The sequence below is a fragment of the Girardinichthys multiradiatus genome, chromosome 24 (genome assembly GCF_021462225.1).
Source record: "Girardinichthys multiradiatus isolate DD_20200921_A chromosome 24, DD_fGirMul_XY1, whole genome shotgun sequence".
NCBI classification, from domain to species: Eukaryota; Metazoa; Chordata; class Actinopteri; order Cyprinodontiformes; family Goodeidae; genus Girardinichthys; species Girardinichthys multiradiatus.
Genome location: NC_061816.1, coordinates 6095045 through 6114796, shown reverse-complemented (window position 1 = coordinate 6114796; position 19752 = coordinate 6095045). Strand labels below are relative to the sequence as shown.

Below are 19752 nucleotides of genomic sequence, written 5' to 3'. Positions count from 1 at the left end.
ATGTAGATATTGAAGGTGTTAAAAAGGCTGAAATAAGCCAATTTTCCTCTAATTATTCATTTGTTTTACATTAGAAATTTTCTCAAAAGTTTACATGTTGAAAACGGACTAGATTTGCAGTCTGCCTTCCGTGTACTGAAGTTAGCCACAAGTTCTGGCAGTGCTAAGGCAAGATAAATCACATTTATGTGTCTGACTTGCTGCCTTGTCTAAAATCTGTCATAAATCTGATTCTTTTCCGGATTGGCTCGTGTCTCACAAAGATGTTGATAAGCTGCAAGAAATGATCAGGCCAAAACTTCGTCTCATGTTTCCTTTCTGCACCAACACTGCAAACTGTCTAGAATAAACATGATATAAAAAAGTCCTACAGAGTAATTTAAGTGAATTTCTTGTTGTTTTTTCCCAAGCAGCAGTTTTTGGGCCGGATGCCATCATCCCAACACCTTTTCCTCTTACAACTGTTTACAAGATACCAGATGTTCTGCTGCAAGGAAAGACAGACTCTTTGCAGAGAGCCCCCACTGGTACCTCACTGCTTTTGAAGCCCAAAGTGGGCAAGAAAATTCCAGGAATTACCTCCAACGTGAAGCTCAGGATGGTAGAAACCAACAAGAGCGTGGCAGCAGATGTTTCCCAAAACAGAAAACCCCATTTAAATGCATCCAGGTGCACCAGCGATGCTTTTGAGGACATCTCAGAGAGTACAGCTAAGCAAGAGATACCGGACCAGTCTGCAAACAGGAATGATAATGGAAATACTTCCGATAAAAAATCAGGAAATGGAAGAACATCATCAGGTAAACTAAAGAATAAAAACTGTTGGAGTTTCAGGAAGATTTTTATAAAGTTCCTAGTTTTCAAATCCTCCTCAAAGGGAGTTTTTAAGTAGAGCGAGCATTCAACATTTAATAATTTTCTGAATATTAATAAGGTCTAGTAACCAGCTTAACCTTTGTGTCAGGGCCTCTTCACACAGGATTAACAGCAAAGCGTAAAAACCCTGACAGAATGTGGATGGCAGGATGTAGTCATCAGGGTCGTCTATCTGTGATAGAGCAGAAGAGTTAACTAAGGGTTTTAAGCATGCACGAAATGTCCACATAAAGGCCAGGTTGGTCAGTACTATGGTATCAGTGTATCTGGATACTAGGGGGAGCATGCAGACAGCAGTACCTGTGACTCCAACATCGTGGCTGAAGGTTGTGATCTTCCGTTACACACAATGTTTCAGATCCAACTGTAGATAAAGCTGCTAGAAATACACTAAGGAATTTCATTTAGATACAAAGAAGGTAAACTGAGAGATCTAAGGCAATTTATGATAATCATTTAAGGTGCAAAGCACTTAAATATCAGCATTTAATGGAGACAACACTCACTAACCTCTATTAGTCAACACCTGTTCAGATGCTCGTTAACACAGACTGGCTCAGCCAATCACATGGCAGCAACTCGTGTAAGCGTGGTTAAGACAGCGAGTCTTCTGGGATCTTCATGCACAGCCATCTCAGGTTGAATGGTTTGAAACATGACCATATCCAGTGAGCAGCAGTTGTGTGAATGGAAACGCCTCGTTGATGTCAGGAAAAGCTGGTTTGAGATTCCAGAAAAGCAATTATATCTTAAATAGCCACTGTTTTTCAGAAGGTCAGGCTTCTGGTGGTACTATGGTGTGGAGAATTATTTTGGCACACTCTGGGCACCGGATTACAGACGGGACTTCGTTTAAACTCCACAGCCAACCAGGATTATTAATTACCGTGTTCATCGCTTTATAACCACTGCCTACCCATCTTCTGATGGCAGGATAATCCAAGTCGCAGCTTAAATCATCTAAGTCCCGTTTCTTGAACATGACAATGTGTTCAATGAATGCCAATGGCTTCTACAGTCACCAGATCTCAATCCAAAAGACTACCTTTAGGATGTGGTTGAACAGAAGATTAATATCATGGATCAACTGTATAATACCATCATGTCAATGTAGACCTAAATCTCTGACAAAGGTCTTAGACATCTTGTTCCATCTATTAATTGAGGGTCCAGTCCTGTAATAGGGTGTGCCTAATAAAGTGACCAATGAGTGTAGGTCATCAAGTGTTAAATGAAGCACCATATAATTCAGATGCTGTAAAGTCAGGCCGTCTTCTCCATGTAAATCTTGACTGTCGATACGGCAGCCTTTCCTCTGAACTCGCAGTTTGAATCTTTCAGGATCAGTCCAGTCTCCGGTTGTCCTCCTCTCAGCAACATGTGCCAGCAGGCCCTGCTTCCCAGGAGTTCAGTGCATCAACCGCCGGCCTCCACACATTGGTTACGTCTGCGGTCGCTGCCCACCTGGACTTTACGGCAACGGACGCGTCTGCATGAAGACCCCCAGGGAAGGTAGGGGATAACCTTTCTGCCCATGTTTCAGAGTCTTTAGTCATCTGAATCTTTGCAGACGTTACGTACTGCTTTTAAGGATTGATGTTCTCTGTTTTCCTTCATTTTAAAAAATGTCATTTATTGCAGCATATAAATCAGTGTGAGTGGTTAGAGACTGCCTTAATGTACTAACCACTTGGCCATAAAGTTTCGACAGAAGATTGCTTAATTTTGTTGCTCATGAGAGAGACTAGAAAACTCAGAGGAGGCAGTTTAATTCCAGCTTTAATCCCTTTACTGTGGATCTTGTTTGTCTGGAACGTCTCAGAGCAACTTTGGGTGTTTTTGCAGATGCCTTGATGGCTTTGTTTTTATTTTATTTGTGGCAGCACTGAAGTACAGAAAACATTCTCAGTTTTAAGCCGGGATGGATAAAAAAAAGCCTCATCCCTCAACTTTTTGATGCATTTCTTTCACAGAAAACCCCAAAACAAGTAAAGTTAGATTTGCAGATTCTATTACTGGTGCTTTATCAACTTCTAAAGAAGAGAGAAGGAATTTAAGGACCATATTCACTGAAAGGCACTGATCTGACCTCCCGTCTTTCCTCAGCCTCCAATTTCCTCCCTCAGCAGCAAATGTTTGGCAAATCCGGCCGATATTTCCACGGAAGCAAAGCCAAGCCTTCCCACCTCCACCTGCCAAGCTTCCCATCCAGGCAATCCATCAAACATCCACCTTTATCACTGGCCACACAAGACAATCCACCACATCAGGATTTAGCATCACAGAGAAGCGGTGGAACAGGGAGAAGGGAAGCAGTCGCCTCTTCCTCCAAAGATGCTCCAAGGACATCATCCAATGCCTCATTCAAGCCCCATGCCACCCATGAAACTGCCATTTCCAGATCTGACACCAGGATGTACACCAGGTCAAGAACTGCATCCTTTAGGGAGTCGGGTCCCAAGGTGAGTTAAAATGTTTCGTACAGATGAGAGCTGCTGTGATTCTGAACATTAAAGTCTGCACTACCTTCTTTAGATTTCCCTGAAGTCTGAGAGAGCGCTGACCAGTGCTACAACCCTTAGAGTGACGCCACTACAGGGAGTCCAGCCACAGCTCAACCACCATCCATCACCCAAATCCTGGACCCCTTCGAGGCCTGCTCTCCCTCTCAACGCCGCCCTCACTGTTCTGTCTTATGGCTCGTCTGAATCAGAGTTCTCCGCAGATGGAGACGAATTTGATCTAAGTCCAAAGAGTCCCGAGGTGCCACAAACGCACCCAGCACCAACTCCAACGACTCTTGTCAAAACAATCTCCAGCTCCTTACTGCAAAATCCTACTTCCAGTCATCTCCACGTCCAGAGTGGCACGACAGCCTATGGACATGGGATGCCCTGCTCCAGGAAGCCTTGCTTTCCTGGTGTCCAGTGTGAGGCGGCTGTGGGTGGGGGTTTCCGCTGTGGGAGGTGTCCAGTAGGATACACCGGAGATGGACGCACATGTCGGGGTAAGGCTAAACCCCAGAACGAACCTTCATTGAATAAATGTAGTAAAGACACTTGATCACCTTCTGTTTTAACAACTTAAAACTATGGTTGAAATGTGAAAGGTGAAAAGACAACTACATCAGGACCTCCATGTTTGTCTGAACCGGGTTAAAAAGTAGGTGAAGGTAATCACTATGGCCCACCAAGCCTGACTTGAAGTGTGCAGTTCAGGCCGGAGTCAAAGTCTGACAAACATCTCACTAAAACTTTCGACTCCACCCTGAAATGCTTAATACCTTCATAGGCAAGTATCTCTTACTGCAGTGTACAGTGTGGACCAGAGTCAAATGTGGGCTGGTTCAAAGTTTAACCCCACCCCTGACTTAATGCGTGACTCCGCCCCTAAATGCTTAATTCCCTTTGGTTCTCAGAATCTGTTTGGGTGTCCGATTATGAAATCCATCATCAACAAGAATAAAATTAAAGTTTCCTCACCATCCCTGACTTCCAAATCCAACATGTCCGATTTGTGCATGAAACGTGGAGATAGCTGCAGTGTGAACACCTGTACTGGTTTCAGATAGTACATCTTGCATTAAACACAGTGTAATACCTTGTAAGGACTAGATCCTTCTAGTTCCCTCGCATCATTCCCAGATCTGAGCTATCCGTCAGGATCTTTTAGCCAGAATTACTTTCTCAGTTGGTTTTCCCAATTACTTTTCCCCTGTTGGTTTTTAAGCTGTTTGCAGGCATACATGTGGCAGGAACATGGAGTGTGCTGCACCCAACACCTGCCGCTGCAAACCAGGCTACACAGGATCAAATTGCGAGACAGGTAGGAGATGAAAACTGTAGAACCACCATTACATTTTGGTTCCAAACTAGACGTGGATTAATTCTAGCGTTTTTTTAAATTTTCCATCAGCGATTTGTGATCCGGAATGCGTCAACGGCGGGGTTTGCATCGCTCCAGGTGTGTGTCAGTGTCCCAGAGGTTTGCATGGAGAGACTTGTAAAGAAGGTAAACATTTTGGACAGTTTTTAAACCATTCATGCATCTTTAATGGTCAGATACTTAGAGGGTTTAATAATATTTATTAAAAATGTAAGACGTTCCTGTCTGTGCAGCTCTGTGCAGATTACCGTGTGAAAATGGAGGCAGCTGTGTGGGACTGCAGACTTGTTCCTGTCCTTATGGGTTTGTTGGTCCTCGATGTGAAACAAGTGAGTCTTGAATATTCATGAGCTTTAGTTTCATGGGTGGTTTGGCTACTATAAAGATTTAATATTCTCCAGAAATGTTCCCGTTTGTTTTTCTCTGGTTACAAGTTAAACATAAACCCAGTAAATCAAATATTCTTCCATCTTATTTACTCTTCTGAATTCTTCTACACCTCTTCCCAGCTGATTATCCCTCTTTAAAATTATTATCTTTTGTTTCTTTCTTCTTGCATTTTGATCATTTGTAATGAGTCTCTAGTCTGAAACTATGTTAGTTGTTTCTACCTGGACTAAGGGCTGGAGATGCACCATCAGTTTGGTTACACAGCAGATTTTAGCCTGTTCTCATTTTTCTTCAAAAAAGACAACATAAAATCATACGAGAACAAAGAAAACAGTGTTTTACTGTTTTTAAATGATTTGGAGTTCACATTTTTAAATGTTTTAGCATCTCGCTAGCGGTTAGCACAGCTAGCTTAACAAAAACAACGGCCTCTGTGTGAGAATGTAGATCCTTACCTTAACTCAGATTTCCAAAAGGTTCCCGACATTTTCTAATCCATCATGCTGGGTTCCACACTCTGGAATAAGTACGGAAAACAAAGAGTAAAAATATTTGTATTAAAAATTAATTCCCATTGTCTAAATCCCTCCTTTCCTTGTAACCTTCCTATCCTTTCGCCTATGCTTCTTTCTGTACTTCCTTTTGTCTTTTCCCGCTCTGCTTCCTCTTATGCTTCCTTTTCTCCATTCCTGATGTCCTAAATCCCTTCCTTCCTTCCTTGTCCTTCCTTTCTTTACCACACAATTCCTTCTGTTCTTTCCATCCTTGTCCCTTTTATTTTCTTCCTTCCTTCCCTGTATACTTGTGGTGGGCTAAACTTGGGTGTGTTTAGCATTAAACAAAGGATGTATTGTGATGTTAAGTACAGTGGAGGGAGTGTGATGCTGTGGGCATATTTCTCTTTTATAAAAAGGTCCTGGGAACCGTGCTAGAGGGCATATCATTTACCCTTTGAAACACCAGAACATTAAAAAACTGTTAAAACTCTGCCAGAAAACTGAAACTGTGTCAGAATAATGATCCAAAACAGAGACCAGAACAACCTTCATCATGTTGATCGTAGTCTCCAGACCTAAATCCTGTAGAACCCATGGGTGGGCTGAACCAGTCTGGTGATGTTGGTGTTTTTGTTGTCGACCACAGTGGTCTGTAGCCGTCACTGCCACAACGGAGGCCAGTGTGTGTCCCCAGATGAGTGCGTGTGTCCTCCGGGCTGGACCGGACCGTCCTGTGAGACAAGTGAGTTACTGATGTGTTGGGACGGAAACCAAGAGGCGTCAGCGAGGTAAACCTGTCTGTTTTCTCCAGCTCTGTGCTCGCCCGTCTGCCTGAACGGTGGAGTGTGTTCTCGGCCGGAAATCTGCGAGTGTCCTCACGGTTTCTACGGAGCGCAGTGTCAGAACGGTAAATATAAACTTCAGGCATATGCAACTTTGATCAGATAGTTTATAGTTTAATCATCTTCCTCTTACAGCTGTCTGTAGTCCACCCTGTAAAAATGGCGGCGTGTGCATGAGGAACAACATCTGCTCCTGTCTGCAGGGATATTCTGGGGGACGCTGCGAGAAAAGTCAGTCCTTCTCGGCTCATAGCTGTTATACTCACGATTTCTCCTTAAGATCTAGAAAACAGGATTTCCACATTCAAGCTGAAGAACATTTCCCTTTTCCTGGCCTCCAGGTGTGTGCGACCCCATGTGCATGAACGGAGGCAGGTGTGTTGGGCCAGATGTGTGTGACTGCCTGTCTGGCTGGCGAGGAAGGAGATGTGACAAACGTAAGGGCACACCAGCAGATACACACTCCTTAAACACTCTCATGTTGTCAATGATCAACCTGAACTGTGCATGTTTTAGATCAGGTAAAATGACCAATGTCAGAAGTTTACATACCCCAAGATGAATATGCCTTCAAAGAATTTGGGACGTCCAGGTGATGATGTCATGGCTTTGTGAGCTTCTGATAGGTTAATTCTCATTTGAGTTAAACAGATCTGAAATTTAACTGTTAGATGTTTGGCCCTTTAAAAAAATTTTATAACTTACTTAAATCTACATTAAAATACCCATAATTCCATGTACATGTGGTTAAATCCTCTCAGCCAGCTGTCTGCAGAGGTGCCTGAACGGAGGAGAGTGTGTTGGTCCAAACACCTGCCACTGTCCGCCGGGCTGGCAAGGACTGCTGTGCCAGATCCGTGAGTATGACCCCAACAGTTACTCCATGTAGGAGATCACCACCTTATGCTCTGCAGACATCTGCATTCACACCGGTTCTGAATGAGCTTTAAAACGTTTTAACCCTCAGCTCGCTGTGAGCAGAACTGTCTGTACGGCAGTCGCTGCGTTCGCCCAAACGTCTGCGCCTGCAGGAGCGGATTCTCCGGAGCTCGGTGTTCCCAGAGGGTAAGCAGGACCACATCCTGAGCGTCACTTCAAATAAAACTTGGGCTGAGAAGCTTCCACCGGTCCTGCAACGTAAAGGTTGAGACTCACTTAAATGACTAATCAAACCAGTGGAAATAAGTAACTTAACTAAAACATTAAGGAAAATTCTTCAGTTTCTCTTGGCTGCCGCTGAGATTGTGGATTTGTTTGCATGTACGATTATTTTTACAGCCGTGTTGCGTGTTGTTTCAGCTCCCCATCGCTCGAGGCTGAAGATGAACAGGTTTCTCCACACTGGCTGCCTGCTGATGATGTCAGCTCTACATGAACAATAGATGAAGCAGATGTTGAAGGTGAAGTGAAGGTGGAGAAGAAAAGGACTTCCAGTGGACAGGAATGTTTTATTGGACCAAACTCATAATGTCCAGACTACTGGAAATACCTCCATGTTTAGGTTCCTCACCTATAATCTAACCTTCTCTATGAGTATTTATTTATTTGGATGTTTTATATTGTCACATATTCCTTGATGTATATATCTTAATCACTTTGTAATCTACTGCTTCTTGTTTTGTAAAAGGTGTTTTATAGGCATTTCTGATTGGATCGGTCTATTTCCTGAAGCAAAGGCTTGAGCTGAGATCTTCTGCTGCATGAAGGTCTTCCAACACAGATCCGATCCACAGTAAAGCTAACAGATGCCTTTCAAAATAAGAGACCGTTTTATAGATTTTTGATAATTACAAGACTGGGTTTCAGATTCTTGGTTGGCCTAAACCAATCAACTTGTACTTATTTGAACTTTCAAAATAAAAGCCTCAGTATTTCATAGAGTAGATTATTCTAAACTAGAAATTATGTGAACTAAATCAAGAGTGAAAAATGGATTATGCCAATTACTGATGGACAGAAACTAGGCATGGAAAACATGTTTTTTACAAAGCTCCGAAGCTTTTTACAATAAAAGTCTTTTTTCATGGTTTAATTATTACAGAGGTGGCTGAATGATTCATAATCGGGGTTAAAGCTGCTGCATTGTGGGCCTAACTCAGCAACAAACCCTTTAATATGTTGCTGGGTTGTACACCATCACAATTTCTGCAGGATTGTTTTTATTTTTATTAAAATTTAAAAAATTAGTGAAATCTTGAGAATTTTTAAAGTTCATAACTTTATTCGAGCTAAATGGCCGTTATTTGAAGCAATAAATAGCTTTGTAGCTGCAGGGGGACGTTTGACTTTTCTGGGGCCACGGCGAGCAGGATTAATGACGCCATGTTGGCTCTACACTAATTAGGACTCCACAGAGGGAGAAGTTTGTTTCCTCGAACTGAAGCGAAGCAATTATCTTCTCCATGTTGAATTTGTATATTAAACATTCACGTTTTTCGTGTTAAAAGCTCGTTTATGATGCTTATACAGGGTCTTTAATTACTGGGCATATACCGCCCTCTTGTGGTGACGAGTATAGAAGTTAAAAGGTGCGATTAAAACTGTAAAGAACAAGGATAAAACGTTCATGAACACTTCATTAGAACTCTGCTACTTTCTGATATTTTTGTGAAAATAAACCATGAACAGCAATGAAGCCAAAGTAACAGCTTATTTCTATGGAAATTGACAACCTGACTGTTGTGAAGTGTGAGCTCAACCAGCAGCCCACATGAGGCAGATATTTATATCTGTCCCCAAAGATGGCACTGGAGCGGACGGTGGAGGGTACTGACAGAGTTCGGGCTGGTACCACCTGGACTGTTCACTCAGTGGGAGCTCAGACCCGAAGGCCAAGGGCGGCACAGTTATTCTGCAGCCCCTGGATGCCGACAGACAGGACACAAACACACTCCCAGCAGAAGGTCTCGGACCCAGAGCTCAGTCTCCAGTTCTTCGGGAGAGTCAGGGATTTGGGTTCATAGGACAAACTTTGGTAAACAGCTAAAAAGGGAAGACTGGATATATTTCCAATCAGAACAGAACATAAACACGTTTCCATGGCCAGTGATGTTCTATGACTTTGGGGCTTTTGCTGAATTATCTGTTTAAAAAGGGGGGACTGATTAAACAACTACAAAGATTTTAAAAACAACAACAACAGAGCAAAAACATTTATTTAATAAGGATTTCCACTAATTCACTAATCTGTCACTTGTCTTAACAAGAAGTCTGTTTGGAGGAGTCATGGTGAGGTTTTTAAAACATAAGAGCACTGTAGCAACTGTCAAGCATGGTGGTGGCAGCATCATGCTGACTGCCCCTTGATCACAGTTTGTGTAGCCATCATTCCAGCTGTAGTTTTGATCACTAGAGTTGAATTTGTTTCTAGGGGAAACACGAGATTTTAACCACTGTCCATCGATTTTAAACAGGGTTGAGGTCAGGACTTTGGTCAGCCTGGTGTTTGGGATCATTGTTCTGTTGGAACATCTAATTGTGTCAAGGTTTCAACCCTCTAGCTAACTCCACAGCATGATGCTACCACCACCATGCTTGCCTGTCTTCTTTCAATGATGTGTTGGACATTATTTAGAAGGACAGTTATCTTTGGTGCACGTTTTTCTCCCACTGTATTTCCATTACATTTGTCACTTTAGGACCACAAGGCTAAATAATTTTGGGTTTTTATGTCATAAAACTGGCTTGTCCTCTTCAGGTTGGAGGGGAGTTCCTGCCTCAAGTGGAGGGGTTCAAGTATCTCTGGGTCTTGTTTACAAGTGAGGGGAGATCGACAGACGGATCGGTGCGGCTGCTACAGTAATGGGGGCACTGTGCCAGTCCGTTGTGGTGAAGAGAGAGCTGAGCCGAAAAGCGAAGCTCTCGATTTACCAGTCGGTCTACGTTCCTACCCTCACCTATGGCCATGAACTTTGACCGAAAGAACGAGATCCCGGATACAAGCGGCTGAAATGAGCTTCCTCCGTACGGTGGCCGGGCACTCCCTTAGAGATAGGGTGAGGAGCTCGGAGTAGAGCCACTGCTCCTCCACATCGAGAGGAGCCAGTTGAGGTGGCTCGGGCATCTATACCGGATGCCTCCTGGACGCCTTCCTCGGGAGGTGTTCCAGGCACGTCCCACCGGGAGGAGGCCCAGGACACGCTGGAGGGACTATGTCTCTCGGCGCCTGGGAACGCCTTGGGCTCCCCCTGGAGGAGGTGTCTGGGGAGAGGAACGTCGGGGCGTCTCTGCTGAGTCTGCTGGCCCCGCGACCCGGTCCCGGATAAAGCGGAAGACGACGAGTATGTGTACGATTACGAGATGTCATAAAACACAAAGGCGTAAAGTGGAAGGAAAATGACATGCTTTAACTTTTCTTACAACACCAAAATCTGAAAAGTGCAGCATACATTTTCCAACACATTTTAAAGCAGTTTCAGCTCCAGTCTGTTGGCATTTGCCTACCAGCTTTGAACATCTAAACTGAAAATTTTGCCCATTATTCTTTGCAAAGTAGCTTAAGCTCAGTCACACTGGATGAAAAGTATCTGGAGACATCAGCTTTAAAGTCTGGCCAAAGATTCTCAACTGGACTTTGACCCACGAACAAGCCATGATCTAAAGCCGGCTCTATCGCATCTCTGGCTGGATGTTTAGGGTGGAGGTCCTGCTGGAAGGTGAACCTCCACCCGTCTCAGGTTTTCTTTCAGGATTGTCCTGGATTTAGCTCCATCCATCCTCCCATCAACACTGACCAGCTTCCCTGTCTCTGCTAAAGATAGGCATTCCCACAGCATGATACTGCCGCCCCTATGTTTCACATTTGCCATGTCCCCTACATGGCTTCAAGAAACCTGCAAACAGGATTTATTATGGATTTCTTTCAACAAAGGCAAACGGGTGAACTCTATATACTAATTAGTTGACTTTAGTCGGTAAAAGGTTGAATTTGGGGGTATGAGAGTAAAGTGGGCTGAAAACAAACGCATGTCCCCTTTTCTGATCTTAAATGGTAGAAGCTTTAAAGACCATGAATCCTGTTCGTATTAATTGGTAACATAAAATCCCAGTAATTTACTGTGAGGTCTGTAGCTGTAATGTGAAAAAGTTCCACCCCTCCTCCCGTCAGCCTCCACCTGTCTCCCTTTTCCCGCGGCGGGCTGGAGCTGACCCAGAAAGCAGCCGTCATTCTGCAGAAATGGTATTCAGCCCGCTCGGTTCGGTCACCGGATCGGCGGCAGCTGCTGAGCCCTATCCACCCCCCTCCCCTGGTGCTATTTTCACCCGCCTGTTAAAGTGCCGCAGCTAGACAGGTTTCACCGCAGAGTTGCGGCAAGATGATGTCCCGCACAGGCGGATGCGACTCCGAACTGGACACCGACACGGACAGCTCCGATGGGAAGTCCACGGGCGGCTGCAGCCCGCACAGGGAGTCCGGGAAGAGGCTGGGGAAGGAGGCGGAGAGCGGCTGTCCCGAAGCGGCGAGGAGGAGGCGGCGGCGGCGGCGGAGGAGGAGCGGCATCGCGGGCGGCAGAGACGCGCGGCTCTCCGGGGTGAGCAAACAGAGGCAAGCGGCGAACGCGCGGGAGCGGGACAGGACGCACAGCGTCAACACGGCCTTCACCGCGCTGCGGACTCTGATTCCCACCGAGCCCGCAGACAGGAAGCTCTCCAAGATAGAGACGCTGCGCCTGGCCTCCAGCTACATCTCCCACCTGGCCAACGTGCTGCTGCTGGGGGAGGACTGCCGGGACGGGCAGCCCTGCCTCCGCTACCAGGACATGATCCTGCACGGCTCCCCGGCGCTCGGCTCCCCGGCGCTCAGCGCCCCCTCTCTGCGGCCAATCTGCACTTTCTGCCTCAGCAACCAGAGGAAACAGGTGGGAAGCTTTCTGCACCCCATCCAGGTCCAAAGGCTCCACGCATGGTTTGGGAAATGGTTGTACTCGCAGAAAAAACGTCATAAAAACAAAAAACAAAAAAAATCATCAGTTTTTATTTACTTTTTGTTTTAAAGCGTAAAATGCTGAATTAAAATACAAACTTTTTCTGTTTTCGTAACAGATGGGAAATTCGAATTTGGTTTCATTTTCTTTTGTCTATCAATAAACTTCAACCCGTGACGTCACTTCCCATACATGGTAGGGTTAAGTGTTTCTAACAAAAAACCCTGAAAGTATTACGTTTTTTTTGTTTTGTTTTTTGTACATGTTCATCTTTTATGGTGGAAGAAAATAGTGGGACAAGTTTGAGGTCTACACATGAAACCGAGCCTCTTATAAGTGTTTATCTGTAATCCTTCAATTTGCTTTTATTTTAAACTATGAAAACCAAAACAATTTAACCAAATTTAAATGTCCACTCCTCTGGTTTTGAACACAAAGAAGAAAAACTGGCTGATATTCCTGTAGAATTTTAAAGATGAAAATCAAATAACTTGTTTGTTTGTTTTTTTTTGACCGTTTTGTTTTCAGTTTTCTGATGAAACTGCCACAACCCAACAAAATACTTTGTCAGATAGATATTTCCATTTTTCATAGTTTAAATAAAAGTGTAGGGAATTCAAATATGTAATAATATTTATACGTCACTAATGTATCAAGTACACAAATAAATGTATAAATAATTACTTAAAAAACAGAATTGATGTTATGTGAAAGTCAGGTATTTTTTTTCCATATTTCCTGTGTTGTAATCTAACAGTGCAGCTTGCCATACGTCTGATTGGCTAAGCTGCCCAGCTTTCTAACTCTAGACCAATCAACTTGTTTATGCATGTTGTAGCCCCACCTACTGACTTAAATGGTCACATTGTACAGTCTATATTCAACACATGTCATAAAATGTAAAATACAGAGGGGTGCTGCTACAGAGTGGACCTTTAGACAGTATCAGACATCTGACAGCATGATGCACCTGTGCAGCACACATCTTCTTCCTGTTCATCTCCAGGTGTCCCCCGTGGAGCTCCACTGAGGATGACCAGCTGAAGCAAGAATCTATTTAAACAGCAAATTACACAGAATATGAGGCAAAGGTCAGGATGAGAACTGCAAGGAAAAACAACTCAGTTTAACAGAAAAGACACAAATTAAACATATAAAACGATAATGTATAACTGCTTTAATTTAAAAACAACCTGTCAGCAACAATGTTGCTTAGAAAATTTTTAAAAAATGTTGTTACCTTAGAAAGAGTGATCCTTTAACCACAACTGTAAAGTGGAGACATTTTCAAAACAGCCCAATTAGTCTTCTGTAAAAATAAGAAAAACATCGTAGCCTCGTTTCTGCCAGCTGACCAGCAGTGTGCAACAAAAAGTGCAGGAGAGACAGAGTTGCGCTACTCTGTGCTCCAAGCAGCTGGAGAAAACGTTGGTACCTTTCTATAAAAATTCAATAAAAACATCCATGAAAGCTGGAATTCAGAGTTGGATCACCCAGAATCCCCAGACATCAATATCCAACATGGCTACAAACTTGTAGTTATAGCTGTTTTTTAATCTCCTTAATCAAACCAGCCACCCATGCCTAAATATCTAACAGAATAAAGCATAAAATCCAAGACAAACACAGAAAACATTAAACATTCATGCATGAACCAAAAAGTAGTGATGAATACCGTTCATCATGTCCTGCAGCAAAATGCTTACATTTTAATGCAAGTTATGGCAGCGTTTGTACATGTACAAGAACTGCTTACAAACTGAGTCTGGGACAAACATAAATTAAAAAGAGACTAGAAACTGACATTAAGCCATTTAAATAAGAAACGTTGGTAAAAATCTGTTTCTTTATCTCAACAGGTCAGAGATGGTGGGAAGCACTCATCTTCTGTGTGAAACAAAGCGACTCCAGACAGATCAGGAGCCCACCTAGATGTTTACTCTTTAAACTTTGTTAATACATATTTATTTTTTTTGAACAGGCTACAGGAAAATAGACTGAAAGACAAGCACTTTCCGTCCAGCTTGGTGTGTTTCTCAACCTCAGTGTTTTGACTGAGATGCAACCTGAGCCGGTGTGTGCAGCTGCACCTGACGTGGGCCTATTTTGGTCCCCACCGATAGTACAAACTACCCCCTGACCCACCACCAACAGGGCCACCACATGTACCTCCCAAAAAAAAACAACCTGGTCACCTTCAGTGCAACAGTTGCTGTCAGTTTTCTGGTAGCTGCCCTCAGCATTAAGGGGGCAGCAAGCAAGGTACCGCCTGTAGTGGTGGACATCAGGAACAGCATCAAAACTTATGGAAGCAGGTTATGCAATTTGCACAATGTGCAGCAGGTTTAAGAACTGCACCCCCACCCCAACCATCACCTGAAGATCTCAAAATACCTGATACGCCTGCTCTAAATTACCCTTAGGCTTGACTGTGTGTGCTGTGATGGACTGGTGACCTGTCCAGGGTGTTCTCCCACCTTTTGCCTAATAACCGCTGCAGATGGGTATCAGCCCACTCCCGACCCTGCAAGGACAAGCATGTTTAGACAATGGATTAATGGGGTCAGGGTAGAAACCCTTAATGGTTGCCTCGTAGGTGTCTGCCACCACATTTGGAAGTAAAGGTCACGGCTTGCACCAACCACAGCTGCATTAGTAATGGTGAAAGAACATGGCTAATCTAATTTCTACTCACGTTTCTCATTTTCCTACATAAAACCCCTGTTTTGAATGCATTAATTAACCCCAATATGTGAACCAGTTCCAAACCATATTCTGCCTACTGAAAATAATTAGGCTGTGAATCAGATTAAAAGATTATAAGATGTGAAAGCAATGAAACTAAGAACAAAGGAGTCTATTCTTAACCCAAACTTGAACATAGCTAGCTGCTAACGCTAGCCAGCAAACATCTTCAATTCATTCAAGAAAAGGCAGTTATAATAGTTTTGTTTTTGTTATACTAGAAACTCTGTAATGGACATCTGTTTTATGCAGTGGCTGTTTATAAATATCACACCTGTCTAATTTAGAAATCTTATGTTATTAACCTGTTTTAACCATGTTTTACCAGAAGTAACCATGAATTGTTCAGACATTTAAACCGACAGTGTTGAAAAGTTTACTACTACAATGTTGCACGGTCACTTTAACAGCACAGGGTGTGCATCAGCATGCCTTTTGCACTTTTATTGAGAATTTAAAGATGTGATATTAAACTCACCTGGATGCTTTGATATTTATAATAGTGCCCTAAACTACTACTGGGAAATTTTGCTCTCTACCTCAGATTTGTATTACAAATATAAAGGCTTACCTCTGATCAGAATTAGTACCGACAGTAAGAAATACTTGAATGTCAGACATGTCTGTCCTTTGCACATTAAAAGAAGCTGCTTAAAAATAAAATGTATTTTTGTACTAAGAAAATAAACATCAAGCTGTCTTTGTATATATCTTTGCAATATAAATCTGGCAAAGTGTGTTTATTGGCTAAACTTCACAGTGGAGTCAATACCACCAACATTTGTTTTCAATTTAGTTTAGACAAGTGGTACTAAAACATTTACCGAAGTCCAGTATAACTGCCCCATGTGTAAAACACAAATTATAGAATATGTACTTGTATTCACAAAATGTACTTCCGTTTCTCTGGGTTGGTGATTATATTCAATCATGGAAAAAACATATTTGTGAAAATGGGGCAGGAGAGAATAGTAACCCACTCTAAGAAGCATTATTGAAGCATAGCTGGAGGATACTTGGAACTCTTCAATTTAAATGTTCTTTTTGTAAATAGTAGCCTAAATAGGAAAATTAAGGCAGGCAGAATGTAATCATAAATTAAATGTGGGTATTGCTTTAAGTCAAGTTTATTTGTATAGCGCTTTTCAGCAACAAGGCACTCAAAGCGCTGTACATGAGGAAAAACATTACAATGATACAGAAATCAAATGACACTAATAATCCTTGGGAGTTTACTGGTAAGAGCTTGTTCTAATCCAATCTTTCTAATAATTAGCTCATTAAGTCCTCTGTGGTAAGGAATTCATCCGGTGCTAGAAGAAAAATAATAATATTAATCCTTGAGGTTGCTGGTATGAGGCAGTTGTGGTCCCATCATTCAAATAAGCTGGGTCACTGGTATAAAACAGTTTTAGTCCAAACTTTTTAAATACTGAAAATTTATGAAAAGTAATATCACACATTTAGGTAGATGAGAAAAGAGATCACATTAGGTAAGAAGATGAAAAAGATCATATTTTACACTTTATCCTCAGCAGGATGCAGTTTGAGATTGGAAAAAAAAAAAAAACTCAGCAAAAAGAAGCAACATACACTGCTCAAAAAAAAAATAAAGGGAAGGGAACACTCAAATAACACATCCTAGATCTGAATGAATGAAATATTCTCATTAAATACTTTGTTCTGTACAAAGTTGAATTTGCTGACAACAAAATCACAAAAATCATCAATGGAAATCAAATTTATTAACCAATGGAGGCCTGGATTTGGAGTCACACACAAAATTAAAGTGGAAAAACACACTACAGGCTGATCCAACTTTGATGTAATGTCCTTAAAACAAGTCAAAATGAGGCTCAGTATTGTGTGTGACCTCCATGTGTCTGTATGACCTCCCTACAACACCTGGGCATGCTCCTGATGAGACGGCGGATGGTCTCCTGAGGGATCTCCTCCCAGACTTGGACTAAAGCATCCGCCAACTCCTGGACAGTCTGTGGTGCAACGTGACGTTGGTGGATGGAGCGAGACATGATGTCCCAGATGTGCTCAATCGGATTCAGGTCTGGGGAACAAGCGGGCCAGTCCATAGCTTCAATGTCTTCATCTTGCAGGAACTGCTGACACACTCCAGCCACATGAGGTCTAGCATTGTCCTGCAATAGGAGGAACCCAGGGCCAACCGCACCAGCATATGGTCTCACAAGGGGTCTGAGGATCTCATCTCAGTACCTAATGGCAGTCAAGCTACCTCTAGCGAGTACATGGAGGGCTGTGTGGCCCTCCAAAGAAATGCCACCCCACACCATTACTGACCCACTGCCAAACCGGTCATGCTGAAGGATGTTGCAGGCAGCAGATCACTCTCCACGGTGTCTCCAGACTCTGTCATGTCTGTCACATGTGCTCATTGTGAACCTGCTTTCATCTGTGAAGAGCACAGGGCGCCAGTGGGGAATTTGCCAATTCTGGTGTTCTCTGGCAAACGCCAAGCGTCCTGCACGGTGTTGGGCTGTGAGCACAACCCCATTTGTGGACGTCGGGCCCTCATACCATCCTCATGGAGTCGGTTTCTAACCGTTTGTGCAGACACATGCACATTTGTGACCTGCTGGAGGTCATTTTGCAGGGCTCCGGCCGTGCTCCTCCTGTTCCTCCTTGCACAAAGGCAGAGGTAGCGGTCCTGCTGCTGGGTTGTTGCCCTCCTCCATGTCTCCTGGTGTACTGGCCTGTCTCCTGGTAGTGACTCCAGGCTCTGGACACTACGCTGACAGACACAGCAAACCTTCTTGCCACAGCTCACATTGATGTGCCATCCTGGATGAGCTGCACTACCTGAGCCACTTGTGTGGGTTGTAGAGTCCGTCTCATGTTACCACGAGTGTAAAAGCACCACCAACATTCAAGAGACCAAAACATCAGCCAGAAAGCAGAGGTACTGAGAAGTGGTCTGTGGTCCCCACCTGCAGAACCACTCCTTTATTGAATGTTTCTTGCTAATCGCCAAAGATTTCCCCCTGTTGTCTATTTCATTTGAACAACAGCTGTGAAATTAATTGTCAATCAATGTTGGTTCCTAAGTGGACAGTTTGATTTCATAGAAGATAGATTTACTTGTTATATTGTGTTGTTTAAGTATTCCCTTTAATTTTTTGAGCAGTGTATATATACAAAACATCATGCATCCGGATCCAGTGAAGGCGGTGCATATGTTGGTGCATATGTTTATTTTGAGCATGTGAGTGTGTGCAGAATAAGTCTGTGAAGCACTGTCACAGAGGCCATTGTCCTTGATGTTCATTAACCGGCCACAAAGTTCTGAGCAGGTCCACAGATGTCCTCAAGGAAGGGAGGGGGCAGAGGGAGCAGAGCGTCATGTTTACATAACTTCTACGAGAAGTTGAAGATAGCCGGCCATCAAGGCCGTGCAGGGGAGCCACATTCAGAAAAACAACAATTATTTGGGTCAGGCGGACTCCTCATTTTCCATCAGCCTTGAGAGTCTCGATGGTGCTTCTCAATAGCGAATCCAAACAGCCAAATTCCAGGTCCTTTCCGCCAGATCCGAGCGAACAACTTTCTCAAAGATTTATCCCATTTCACCCGAGTCCAGGAACCACAGCCTGCCTGCGATTCAGCTCACATAACATCTCAGTCTGAGTGTTGATCGCTCTGCACTTCCCATCATACATGCCAGGCAGCCTTACAATGGTCAGAGCAGCTGCCGACGATTTTCAAATTTCTCGATATGGCAGGCAACTGCCGACTCCAAAAAGCAAAAGTCCTGTTATCAAACATCCAATTGTGTGCAGATCTTCGACATCCTCGACTGACAATATCGACAAACACACAATCCTCCACTTCTGCCAGGAGTCCATCGTGTATCTGGAGAAAAATGTCCCGTGAAGGACAGGAATTGATGTGCAGTTGGTACAAAACATCCTATGGCACCATTTCGTTCCTCAGAAAAACATCAAAAAAGAAAATCTCAGTTGTGGAGAGGCAAATCAGACAGCAGGTGCTTGGATGCACAAACCGTAGCAAAATACGATGACCATCGCTTTGTGTGGACAATAGTTATTAGCATATCTATTAGCAAACCCCACGGTTTCCAACTTGTATTAAGTCGACATTTCCAGATCAAGCTTCCTACTTTGAGACAAACACGACAGATTTTATATTTAAATGGTTGCACACCAGGTCTAAAATCTGAGTTTTAATAAAGTTGCAAAGGAAACTGAGCTAGGTGGGTGGAGCCTAACACTGGTAGTCAGGGCATCAGACCACCAAGACAGACCAATCAGGGAAGGCTTTTGTCATTTTGGATTTAAATAGTAAATCTGTCAAGGTTTTGTACTTTTATGATACAGATCAGTATCTAATGAGACGCTCGTTTAAAAAACTTTAACTGAAGCAAAAATGATTAGTTTTAACCTTGGAAGCTATAACGTGTTAAAAATATAAGCCTGCACCCTGTCTAATTCAATTCCTGACTAGTGTTATTACAATTTTAACACCTCTTTTATTCTAAATGTATTTTAATAACAGGTTTGTTCGTTGACAGACCAGTAAAATGACAACATCACAGCAAAA

At 43.2% G+C, this 19752-nt stretch overlaps 2 protein-coding genes across 7 annotated transcripts in view; both read left to right on the top strand.

The window, feature by feature from the left end:
• si:ch211-246m6.5 (von Willebrand factor D and EGF domain-containing protein) overlaps positions 1–9125 on the top strand; it is a 31766-nt gene extending 22641 nt beyond the window's left edge. For 3 of the 5 annotated variants that reach the window (XM_047355554.1, XM_047355553.1, XM_047355551.1), the window contains exons 20-33: positions 411–800; positions 2218–2388; positions 2983–3338; positions 3412–3883; positions 4606–4701; positions 4792–4887; positions 4995–5090; positions 6295–6390; positions 6460–6555; positions 6626–6721; positions 6832–6927; positions 7252–7347; positions 7458–7555; positions 7790–9125. In XM_047355554.1, the coding sequence (XP_047211510.1) occupies positions 411–800; positions 2218–2388; positions 2983–3338; positions 3412–3883; positions 4606–4701; positions 4792–4887; positions 4995–5090; positions 6295–6390; positions 6460–6555; positions 6626–6721; positions 6832–6927; positions 7252–7347; positions 7458–7555; positions 7790–7810 (2276 nt within the window). In that variant the 3' untranslated portion in view covers positions 7811–9125. The remainder of the gene's footprint in view (positions 1–410; positions 801–2217; positions 2389–2982; positions 3339–3411; positions 3884–4605; positions 4702–4791; positions 4888–4994; positions 5091–6294; positions 6391–6459; positions 6556–6625; positions 6722–6831; positions 6928–7251; positions 7348–7457; positions 7556–7789) is intronic. The other 2 variants (XM_047355555.1, XM_047355552.1) reach the window with 1 other exon arrangement.
• Positions 9126–10669: 1544 nt separating this feature from the next.
• si:ch211-246m6.4 (basic helix-loop-helix transcription factor scleraxis) lies at positions 10670–15880 on the top strand. Of its 2 annotated transcripts, none has more exons than XM_047354776.1 (2): positions 10670–12348; positions 14396–15880. In XM_047354776.1, the coding sequence occupies exons 1-2, from the start codon at positions 11806–11808 to the stop codon at positions 14408–14410; spliced, it is 558 nt and encodes a 185-aa protein (XP_047210732.1). In that variant the 5' UTR covers positions 10670–11805; the 3' UTR covers positions 14411–15880. The 2 variants fall into 2 exon arrangements, with proteins under 2 accessions (XP_047210732.1, XP_047210731.1); XM_047354775.1 differs by having other exon boundaries at positions 10671–12348; positions 14274–15880.
• The last annotated feature ends 3872 nt before the right edge of the window (positions 15881–19752 follow it).

Coding starts and splice junctions, on each gene's coding strand:
- si:ch211-246m6.4 (XM_047354775.1), top strand. CDS start 11,806: ATGATGTCCCGCACAGGCGGATGCGACTCCGAACTGGACACCGACACG. Junction 12,349..14,273: donor TCAGCAACCAGAGGAAACAG/GTGGGAAGCTTT, acceptor TTATCTCAACAG/GTCAGAGATGGTGGGAAGCA.